The sequence below is a fragment of the Meles meles genome, chromosome 7 (genome assembly GCF_922984935.1).
Source record: "Meles meles chromosome 7, mMelMel3.1 paternal haplotype, whole genome shotgun sequence".
NCBI classification, from domain to species: Eukaryota; Metazoa; Chordata; class Mammalia; order Carnivora; family Mustelidae; genus Meles; species Meles meles.
In genome coordinates, this window is record NC_060072.1 from 145895752 (window position 1) to 145908266 (window position 12515).

Consider the following 12515-nt stretch of genomic DNA (forward strand, 5'->3'; position numbering starts at 1 on the left):
CAGGAATAAAGGGAAGAGAGGAACAGAAGAAATGATACTGGGGAGATGTAATCGTGAATATGCAGGATGTGAAGGGCTCTACACATGCTTACTTCCTCAAGGACAAAAAACTCTTTAAAAAAAAAAAAAAAAAGGAAAGAAAGAAAAGCTAGAGAGGGAACCTACAAATTAAAAGACAGTGAAGAGACATAATCACAATGTATGGACCTTATATGAATTCCAATTCAAACAGACAAAAGGAACAAAACCAAAACAAAAAAGGTGTAAGACAAATCAAGGAAGTGTGAACACTCAATCTGATGATACAGATAACATGATACAACATAAAGGTTTTTCTTCAAAATAATCTAGGGGAGAGGCGGCAAATAGATAAAATGAGAATAATTTGATCACATGATGGAACTGGTGAAGTTGGTATAAACAAAAGGAGGATTATTTTTCAGTAGATTTGACCATGGATTTTATTGTGGCAAACTATAAATACTGTCTATTTCTGTACGTGATCTGATTTGAAGCATACCTAAAAATACTCAGGGCTATCATTTCATCCTTTTTTTCCTTCTTTGAATACAGGATTTTTAAATGTAATTAAAACTGTTTTGCAAAAAGCCTTAACACTTAAAACAGAGTTCTCCCATAAACATATTGCATACGTACACATGCCACCCCTCCCCTGCAAACCTGGCTTGCTGATCTGGTAAAATGTTGACGGGCAAACCTATAAAAATTTGCCATCATTACCCATGATGTCAAACATTTTTAAAATCTCATTTTAAAAATGTATAACCTTTATGTAACAATCTTTAAAAAGGTTCCTTAAAAAAAAAAAAAAAAGGTTCCTTAAAACCAAGATGGTTCTGTAAAGTTTGCCAATTGACAAAAATGGACTAAGTAATTCCACAGATACCAAATTTTGGGACTTAAATACAATTTTACATAAAGGATACATAATCATTTTTTTTTTTTTTAAAGATTTTGTTTATTTATTTGACAGAGATCACAAGCAGACAGAGAGAGAGAGGAGGAAGCAGGCTCCCTGCTGAGCAGAGAGCCCGATGCGGGGCTCGATCCCAGGACCCCGGGATCATGACCTGAGCCGAGGGCAGAGGCTTTAAGCCTCTGAGCCATCCAGGCGCCCCAAGGATACCTAATCATTTTTTAAGTGTGCACTGGATTTTAGTTTGTTACAGGTCACACATTAGAAACACAGACACTTTTGACCTACAGACGAGCTGTTTGGTTTGCATGGTCCAACATATGAAGATTGGGAGCTTTCACATAAAAATCCAGATTTTGACAGTCCTACAAGCAGCCGTGGGCTAGAGCACAGTAGCAGCTGCCCCTTTAGGAAGGCATGTGTCTTTTTCCCACCATGGTCCCTTGCTTCCTTCCCCCTTGCATACACGGTAGGCCTGGCCTCTTCAGACATTTGAGTGTGAGGGCACTAGCTAAAGCCTAACATTGTTCTTAGGGAGGCTTTTACCTCATTCTTAACAAAGTACAACAGAAAAAAGAAGATATCTGTAAGAGCCCATATTATTCAGTTTTGAACTTATAATTTTTAAAAAATTAGCATTCATCATCCTTACAGCACAAAAATAAAATACTATCTGCATATTTTTAAATGCTTTTCTTTGACAAGAAGAAAGGCTTACCTTTAAATCAAGGCTGTTAAGGCTTATGACATCATCATCTTTCGCTCTCCGCTTTCTTTTCTATATGAAAAAAAAAAGATTTCATTCTTATATACAAGGAATGCATGTTACTTCATTAAACAGAGACTCCACAAAACCAGAAAAATCACTTTAAAAAAGTGAAGTATTTATAATTATTTTTGAAAAAAAAATTATTTTTGAGGGATGATCATATAAATTATCTCCAGCATATTTACTGTTTAAATAGTCCCCCTGGCCTGAATCATCTCATGCTACCAAGTTCCACCCTATCAAAAAACCTTATGTGGGGGTATAGCTCAGGGGTAGAGCATTTGACTGCAAAAAACCTTATATATAAAGTTTTTTCAGAAGAGAACTCTTATGTAAGTCTAGGGCTAACTGTACTTATTAGAGAAAAAGTAAAATATGTTTTAAACATAAGGCAACGAGTTTTTAAAAAATCATATTATTTATCCTATGGAGGGGGGAGGGTCTTCACTAGAAAAAAAATACCCTTTTCTCATGGCCCAAAGTAAATTAAGACTTGTTGCCAGAAGCCGGATTTATCTACTGGAAGACAACATAGTCCTAGTTACCATTTATCGTGCTCACTCAGCCCCCGCTGGTGCCTGTAGTGGTGAAACTGTAGACAATCTCATTTCTGTCCTTCATCACTATTGAAGAAGAATCCTTAAGTAACACATCACCCACTCACACCTCAAAATAACTTTTCAGATTACCTGGGACACAGTCTAGCTCTTGTGAACTCTCCAAACTGACCAGCTAGGGTTCCCTCCCAGGACCCAACTCCACTCCCAGGAGAAACTGGTGGTAGTGGAATCAGAATGGAGCAGGACAGGGACACTGGAGAAAAGGAAAGACAGAGCCCAGATGGAAGTGGGGAACTGATGGAGCCTGGAATTCGCAGAAGCAAGGAACCATAAAAAGAGAGGGAGCTCTGTTAAGTTAGAAAAGTTATCTGAACCAAGCTTTTTTGGTAAAATTCAGAAAAACTAAATTCACATTAAAATGAACAGAAAATTTTCCAAGTCAAATCCTACACAAAATAACTCTAAGAAAAAACGGGAAAGGGGAAGAATAATATCCCTGTAGGGAATGAAAGTACTTTGGAATGAAATGCTCAAAGAAGCAGAGCAAAACTATGACGTACTATCCAAAGTTAGCTAAAGGCATTAGGAAAATGATAGAAGACCTGAAAGAAAAATATAAATCAGGATTGGAAAAAACTAAAAATGAGGTGAAAAGAAATCCTTATTGATCTTAAGGTCATATCCAGAAGACCTAGAAAAATAAGAATAATAGGATCCTAATTCTAAAAAAACAAAGCAAAGATCCTGCATTTATGTGTATCTTATTTGTGAGTCTGTGTGTGTGTGTAAATAATTATATGAACAAAACAGAGGGGCAGGTATGGTGTTGCTGACACAGGTTAGAGTGGAGGCTGGGATGGAAGGATTGACAGGGGAGGAGAGAGGAAAGAAGGAAGAAACTGCCAAACAAAAAGAAGTGTACTGAGGGGCAAAGCTCATTCATGTACTTACGCATTTATATAAAATCATGTACATGTGTTTGCATATGTAGAAAGGCATTTAACAGATTTTAAAACATTTTATTATATTTTCTTTTAAACATTCTGAAGTTTTGCTTTTCCCATATACATATTCAATCCATCCAGAATTTATTTGTTTGTATATAGTATGAGACGCAGAGCTAACTGTCCGATGCGGGGCTCGATCCCAGGACCCCGGGATCTAATTCCACTAATACCACTGTTGCAGGCACCGTTCCTTCTAATGTCTACAATGCATTAAGTTCTCATACATATGTGAGCTTCTGGGTTCTCAATCTTATGGCATTGACCTATTTACCTAGACCTTTATCCACACTGTGGTTCCATAATCACTGTACCTGTGGAGTAAGCCTTAACAGCTAATACAGTAAAGTCATATGTTCCCTGACTTGCACAATACTTCTGCTGCTCTGGGCTTTCTATTTTCTTTCTGAATTATAGAATGAGATCTCGTACACTCTAGTGGGATTTCTATCAGAACTACACTGAATTTATAAATTAATATAGGGAGTACTAACATTTTTAGTTTTTTTTTTCCCCATTTTATTTATTTTTTCAGCGTAACAGTATTCATTGTTTTTGCACAACACCCAGTGCTCCACGCAAAATGTGCCCTCCCCATTACCCACCACCTGTTCCCCCAACCTCCCACCCCTGACCCTTCAAAACCCTCAGGTTGTTTTCCAGAGTTCATAGTCTCTTATGGTTCTCCTCCCCTTCCAAATTTTTTTTTTTTTAATAAACATATAATGTATTTTTATCCCCAGGGGTACAGGTCTGTGAATCGCCAGGTTTACACACTTCACAGCACTCACGATAGCACATACCCTCCCCAATGTCCATAGCCCCCTCCCCCTCTCCCAATCCCACCTCCCCCCAGCACATTTTTAGGTTATTGAGTCTTTGCTTGCACGACTATCTTTCCATTTAATTTGGTATCTATGTTCTTTATTAATGCTTTCCAATTTTTCCCACAAAAATCTCACAGATCTTTTCACAGATTTATTCACAGTTTTAAAAATTGTTTTTACTTCAATATAAGCATCTTTACAAATTACATTTGTTTATTGCCAATATACATACACATTTTATTGACTCCCTTTTATAAATTTTATAGCCAGTAATCTTGTTTGAACTCTTAGTTCTAATAGCTGCTATTAATATTCACTGGGATAGTCTATGTAGATAGTCATATTGTCCCTAAGCAACGAAATGCTTTGTCTCTTTCTTTCTAATTTGAATACCACCTGTTCTCCTGTCTCACTATGTTGGCTAGAAGCACCAGTAAAATGCTGGATGGACATGGTGACAGCAGGCTTTTTTCCAAAATTTTAAGGAAATGTTTCTAACATATTATCATAAGAAAACATGTTCGTGGCAGACCTCAGGCTTAGAAAGTTCTATTCTATTCCCAGTTTGCCAAGAATTTTATCATGACTGGGCAATGATTTTATTTTTATCCATTTTCGTTTTTCCATCTACTTTTTTTGGGTTCATTCTACTGTTCTTTATCTAATTACTTGAGTCAGATGCTTACTTTTTGTTCTCTTTTTTTCTCAACCTATGTATGTGAACGTTTATAAATCTCCCTTTTAGTACTCCTTAATCACATTCCAAATGTTTTAATACATGAACCATGAGCTATTTCTTTTATCATGGGAGAACTGTACAAATGTGTTTTCCCCAAGAGGGATGTACCATCCCAGAGGGCATGGAAGATATCTTCCCTGGAGTGCAGGAGGAAAATGTTAGAACTTCAATATTTATTTATTATCCTTATTTATTTATTCATCCTTAAAAATAAGGTTTACTACTATTTAATATATAGATGATGAACTCACCATCACCCACATTATAAGCTTAGACAATAGTGATCCAATCAGTTCCCAGAAATTGACCTCACACTGTGAAAATGTCATGGCTATTTGAAATATGGACTTCTATCCACTATCATGAACTTCACCCGAGGTTGAGTACTGTGCTTTGACTTATTAGCTAATAAAGGTGATCCATACATAAAAATCCTACATAGCAGGTGTATGTGTTCAAAATATTTTTGCTGATAGGTTTGCAAAATTAAGTTTGGAGACACTTCTCTACTGAAGTTTTTCTGTTTGAGTTTACGCTTGTCAACTATGAAAGGAAAAAAATCAAAATGAAAAAAGTCTCAAGGAGAATAGAGAATTGTATTAAAGTCAGGAGACTCTTGCTATGAATTACTGACCAATTAATATAAGTAACTGGTATAAGAGCACAGAAATCTCAAGGAGAAGTCCCCAACAGAAATACAAATTGAATACAAAAGAACAGAATGCAAATTAAAAATGTATTGCTGAGGGGCGCCTGGGTGGCTCAGTGGGTTAGGCCGCTGCCTTCGGCTCGGGTCATGATCTCAGGGTCCTGGGATCGAGCCCCGCATCGGGCTCTCTGCTCCGCGGGGAGTCTGCTTCCTCCTCTCTCTCTGCCTGCCTCTCTGCCTAGTTGTGATTTCTCTCTGTCAGATGAATAAATAAAATCTTAAAAAAAAAAAAAAAAATGTATTGCTGAACCCATCAGGTAAAGCTTGGCAAACTAGAAACAGAATGATTTTTGCTATTTCCTCCAAGTAAGAAAATGTAAGAATCATGCTCTATTTGCACATACATTATTTATGAGTGTTGTAAGCTAATGAGTTTTTAATTACAACAAGAATCAATTGTCTGGTTAGAAGCCTCTGTAAAAGTCTCATTATAAGAATAATGAGAGTAGGATACTAGGATGATTAATAACAGAAAATAATTCATTCATCATGTATATCATCTGCAATCATTTTTATATTTTTCAACCAAGAAACAAGCTGGTAGAGTATGTACCTAAAAACAGCTTCATGTTTCATAATATATTCTCTTAATTTTAAAATTGGTAGGAATAAAAGAAAGGATTGCATAAGGTTAAAAATAAATAGATCTGATACTTTTCAAAATATGTTTTATATTTAATTGAAATAAAAGTTGTTTTTAGCTTGTTAGCAGAAGAAAGAAGATTAAATTGGGCTGCCAAAGATGGCGACAGAAACTCTGTATCTCAAGATAGAGAAGTACAGACAACTGAGTTGTACACCAGACTAAAAGACAACCTAGGAATTAATTCTCTCAATGTCTTGACATAAAATACCGAGGTACTCACCAAAGTGAAGTCCCAATGGGGGCCAGGTGTTAAAAATGTGAAGGAGCTACCTCTCCGAAGGGAATGTCTATTAAAAGAAAATTCAAGCAAAAAGTTAACCGAGTAACTTTAGAAAAACAAAGCACTAGACAGATAAAAAGCTATCTTTTTCATAGGTTCAAAACTATTTAAAGTAACTTTATTAGTCATTCAGTGATAGAAATATAAAGAAGGTATGAAAAAACATCAGGATATAGCTTCTGGTCATTTTTAGAATCTTTACAAAAGTGAAAGGGCCTTTATAAAATTAGTGGACATATTAAAAATAATTCACCAAACCAAGGGTTATTTTAGGAACATATACATGGTTCAATAGTAAGAAATCTATTTATATAGTATATTATACTAATAAGTTAAATAAAAAGCAGTAAATGATGCAAAAATTATTTAATAAAATTACGCATTCTTGCCTAACATTTAAAAACAAGAATAAAGGATGCTCAACATAATAAAACCCAAATGCCTTTAATTTGAATTTCATGTTTAAGTCTCTTCCACGTACTGACTTTTTAAAAAATTAAGGTTTAATTAACCAAATAAGGAATTTTGAAAACTATTATCTGAGACAAAGATCTCAAGTAAGATTAAAATTTGACGAGGATTTTGTTACTATTAAATGACAGATTTTTCTTCTGTTCATCCTTCCATTCAAGAGAATCCTTGTAACAAAAACCTGTCCTCCCCTTTATAAAATATAAACCTCTATGTTTATAAAACATGCAGAAAAATCACAAAATATAGCTAGCACAAGAAATACAGGTTATAAATTATACTTACCACTAATCTCTTCAGATGTAAATAATCCTAAAATAAACATGTTTCCCCCTTGTATAGAAATAAGTGAGGAAAAAAAAAGCCACCTATCACTTGTGTTCAGGCAGAGTCAAAGGCGGGCTAAAGAGTGGGAAAGCTTCATAGTGGAAAAAAGGAAAGGTTTCAAGTGTGGCCTGACTGGAGGCTGTTGGCATGGGAAGCTGAAGGAGAGCTAAGCAGGAGTGGGATATCCTCTGTGAGTGGTGGGGGGTGGGGGTGGGGTGCATATTTGGCTTGCTCTGATGAGTTCAAAGTTGGAAGCAAGGATAAAAATTAGGGAACCTGGCAGTTATTGATCAAATCCTAGCCACTGTGGGTGGATTGTTAAAAAAGTTGTTGTTCAGCTTTCTGTATTGTAAGGGCACTCTCCACTTGTATATTCATTCCACTTCTCACCCTGATCCTCACGGTCTTTGTTCATTCTAAGTTACAGTAATACCACAGATGGCTATTACACCTACAACAATTTACAAGAATCAAATACAAGGTAGTTTTCTAAGCTAAATATAAAGCAGAAGTTTGCTTATGTTTTGATAAGAACACAAGGGAAGATGGCTACAAGAAAAAAGAGGATGTCAGAAGACTTCACAGAAGAATTAATATTTACGCGATACTAAGCTGAATCAAACAGACATAGCAATTAGCAAAGCACGTGAGAGCCAGGAAGGCTTTTTGGGCAAAGGGAACAGCACAAGTTAAGGGGGAGTGAAATGAATTACATTCAGGGAACTGCAAGTAGTTCCTTATGTTTGGGTATCAAGAGAAATAAGGAAGGTCTAGCTAAAGGGTCTTACATAATGACTCTTAAAGAGTATGGACTTGATCTTGAATATGTATGGTGGCAGCAATCTGCTATGGAATTTTAAGTAACAAGAAGGATGGCAGCAGAACTGGTTGGGAAGACTGGTCAGGAGGCAGCTCCCATATTGCTTACAATAGACACCACGGGGCTGAAGCAATAGCAACAGTTAGGAGAAGCACATTAGAAAGAGGGCACAGGGGACGCCCAGGGGGCTCAGTGGGTTAAATCCTCTGCCTTCGGCTCAGGTCATGATCCTGGGGTGCTGGGATCGAGCCCCACATCGGGCTCTCTGCTCAGCGGGGAGCCTGCTTCCTCCTCTCTCTCTGCCTGCCTCTCTACCTACTTGAGATCTCTGTCAAATAAATAAAAAAATCTTAAAAAAAAAAAAAAAAAAAAGAAAGAAAGAGGGCACAGGGGGCACCTGGGTGGCTCAGTGGATTAAGCCTCTGCCTTCAGCTCAGGTCATGATCCTAGAGTCCTGGGATTGAGCTAGCTCCTCATTGGGCTCTCTCTGCTCAGCAGGGAGCCTGTTACCCCCCCCCCCCCGCCTGTCTCTCTGCCTAATCGTGATCTCTCTCTGTGTGTCAAATAAATAAATAAAATCTTAAAAAAAAAAAAAAAGGGGGCTCAGTGACAAAACTGGCAGATTTTTCCCTCTTCCTCCCTATACCAGCTCAGTTTCCACCAAGGTTCCTGGCATAGTGAAATACTACTACTAATAATTAGAAATAGATGCAGAAAGATCTTAAGATAATTAAGCAAACATTTCCTAAATAATTATTTGTGAAAGATTAAAGCGTACTAAGCCTTTTATTACTCCTAAAGCTCATATTTTTCCCCTCAAGAGCCTCTTTAGTGGAGCCAGATAACTCAAGGAATTGGTTTTTCTTGCCACTGCTGAAAAAGTAACGATGAAGAAAACAGTATGATTTTTTAATAAAACACTGGAATGAGGTATTTAGGTGAAACCAACATGACATCGGAAATGCATTAGAATTCATACATCTAAACAATACAAAGATACAATATCATAAACAATGCTAAAAGATTGTAAGGAAAACAGGACCTTCATACCATATGTGTCCATGGATCATGCTGTTTAAAAACACTACTCTAGGGGGGCACCTGGGTGGCTCAGTGGGTTAAACCTCTGCCTTCGGCTCAGGTCATGATCTCAGCGTCCTGGGATCGAGCCCCGCATCCGGCTCTCTGCTCGGCGAGGAGCCTGCTTCCCCCTCTCTCTCTCTCTGCCTGCCTCTCTGCCTACTTGTGATTTCTCTCTGTCAAATAAATAAATAAAATCTTTAAAAAAAAAAACAAACAAAACAAAACACTACTCTAGGTTAAGTGCTATCACATACCACATGCTTAATAAGAGCAACCGTGGGGACTGAGTTGAGCAGCATCAATTATGATTTCTCATAAGATTATTTTTAATCCAGTGCAAATATTCATTAGAGTAGTAATCATAGTGGCAGTTAAAATATTCAATAAGTATGTCCTTAAGTTTTGAGAACACAAAACCAAAGTTATTCATTTTTTTAGTCCCTAGAATCAACCGAACTGACCTCAGAATGAATTTGATGTTTGAAAGCTGGAAAGAAAAATAGTTCTTAGGAATTTCAAATAGGTCAACAAACTGGAAAAATATTTCCAATCAGATGGCAAGATTCTTTCCAGTACAAGCTATAATCAGTTTTATAGTCATGCTATTTTTTCCCAATTCAATAACAAGTACCTATTTATTTTGAATACCCATGGAAAAAAAGAACCCAATAAACAAGTTGTGCCCAGGAATCATGTAAGATCGTGCCAACTTTTAAAAATCTTGGAAAGACATACAGTCATCTTTCACAGGGGTCAGATTCCAAATGTAATAGCTATTTTAAATCCTTGTGGGAAAAAAACTTTGATTTCATAAAACGTTAAAACTGTAAGTGGCCTTTCCAGAAGATACTAAGCGAGTTCATTTAAAGAGGTATTAAAGGGTGATAGAAGAAAGGACGGTCCTTCATCTTTTCCATAATTTTTGTCCAATCCTCTTTTTTCATATATTTAAACAATTACAACATTTCAGGCAGAAAATAAACTAATACATGTAGAAACTAGATTGGTGTATTAAATTGTGTTTCCTATTAACCCCATTGTGTCTGTTCCTTAGCCTAACATCCATACTTCTTTTCCTGTCATTTGGTGTGTTTTTAAACAATGCAATGATTTTATTTTAATGTAAATGATTTTACACTAACTAGTTTTAGTCTAACAAAACATGATTACAATGGTAAAGAGAAAAATTATGTTAATTCATTCTTAAGCCAAATCATATTTTCAAAGATTATGATTTGTGTCACTGCCCTCCTCTGTCATGGCAAATAATTAAGAGCTGAATTAGACTTAAAAATAGCAGAAAGGTAGCTCAATGAACATTTTCAGAAAATGTACTGGACAACATAAATGAGATAATTCTTCCAATGAAAAAGGAATAAAATGTAAAGATAGTGCCTTATAATAAGGTAGATATTTAGGGGTTTACAAAAGAACAACCAAAATGAGTTAGCAAAGGAATGATTTTAAAAAGCAAGCGAAAGGGGCACCTGGATGGCTCAGTCAGTCAAGCTTCTGCCTTTGGCTCAGGTCATGATCCCAGGGTCCTGGGATGCAGCCCCGAGCTGGGCTCCCTGCTCAGCAGAGAGCCTGCTTCTCCTTCTCCCCGACCCTCACCGTCCCACGTTGTGCTCTCTTGCTATCTCTCTCTCTCAAATAAATAAATGAAATCTTAGAAAAAAAAAAAAAGCAAGCAAAATAGAAGGACTAAAGATAGCAATATAGCAGACGAGGTTACTGACATCAGCAAGAAGACTTGAGGCATAGGGCACCTAAAATATGCACGGTATAATTGAAAACTGTGTGTGATACTTCTAGATCTGTAAGGAGAATTAGTTCCTATGTGGTAAAACAAGAAAATAGAGTTGTGCTGAAATCTGCTGCTAGGCTAAGGAAGCTGGTCCCACACACCAGCAGTGCCACTCAAATTAATGCCTGGTCCTAATCACAAACTACTATGCATAACTTACAAATAGCTAAAATTTAAAATTTTGATCTGTAAATGCCAAGGGTACTATGAATGTAGAAATAACGATGTAAACTATTCTCTGTAGTGAACATTTGTTGATATTCAGGGAACTTAACTACTCAGGTTATCAGTTTCTTTGAAATTAGGCAAAAAACAATGACAAATGTTACTGAAACCATTCATTCATTTGGGTCAAACATTCCAATGTAGTGGACTGTTTTGACTGCTTAGCATTTTTGCTATTAAGAAATTGTGTCTTCTCCCACTTTGTAAAGGTTCTGCAGGAGCCAAAACTCATGTAGACTATTATCCCTTACCCTATTAGGGTTTTTTCAACTTTGTTATCTGTGAGCCCCAAATAGCAGATACATCTTGCAATATTTCTAAGTCTAGAACACAGCTGAGCATCTATAATGTATGCTGTAAGCCAGCATACACACAGAAAATGTGGAGTATTCATTTCATATAATGGAATATTATTTAGCAATAAAAAGGAATGAAATATTCATGCAAGCCATAATATGGATGAACTGCAAGATTATATATTGTGATTCCATTCACATGAGATGTCCAGAAATACAAATTTATACAGATGGAAAGCAGGTTAAGTGGCTGACTAGGCATGGGGTAGAAGGAGGGACTGACTGCATACAAACTTGTAATATTTTTGGTGATGAAATGTTCTATCAGTGGATTGTGGTAATAATTGCACAACTGTATAAATTTACTAATATTCACTGAACTGCACAGTTAAAATGGGTAAATGTTATCATATGCAAATTGCATCTCAATAAAACTATTAACAAGTTGTCATTTGATGTGGGAACAAATAACCTTAGGAACTAATGTGGGTATCATTTTATTTTTAGCAACTACATAAACACTAATAATATGACAATCTTGAGTTATCAAGAACTGGCTTAATTATTTGTTTAAATGCCCTAATTTGGTTTAAAATACGTTTCGAAAAATTGCCTATCCAAAAAGTTACATTCCCTTACAGGGAGCAGGAATCCTTAGATCTGAGTTTATACTACAGCTAGCCTGGCTTAAGACTGGGCCCTTAACCCTGGTATTTATTCTACAAATTCATCAATTTTATTAGAAAAACAAAATTTACAGAGTTTACTACTGGTAGATCATAGGCATGCTATTACCTTTTTAAAAATTTTTTTAAATTTTATTTGAGAGAGAGTGCATGCGTGCATATGATAGTGGGGGGAGGGGGTGGTGGAGACAAACAGGCTCCTGGATGAGCGCAGAGCCTGGCCAGGGAGAGTGGGCAGAGTGTAGGGGTGGTGGTGGCTTGATCTCAGGATCCTGAGATCAAAACCTCAGCAGAAATCAAGGGTCAGTGGCTTAACTGACTGAGCCACC

The 12515-nt window shown here is 36.6% G+C and overlaps 1 protein-coding gene across 1 annotated transcript in view; it reads right to left on the reverse strand.

Annotated features, from left to right (window-relative positions):
* Window positions 1-12515, reverse strand: part of LOC123945714 (neuroepithelial cell-transforming gene 1 protein-like) — a 44712-nt gene that overhangs the window by 19244 nt on the left and 12953 nt on the right. The window contains exons 2-3 of the mRNA XM_046010520.1: window positions 6412-6478; window positions 1656-1715 (exon numbers count right to left, since the gene is read on the reverse strand). Of these exons, the coding sequence (XP_045866476.1) occupies window positions 1656-1715; window positions 6412-6478 (127 nt within the window). The remainder of the gene's footprint in view (window positions 1-1655; window positions 1716-6411; window positions 6479-12515) is intronic.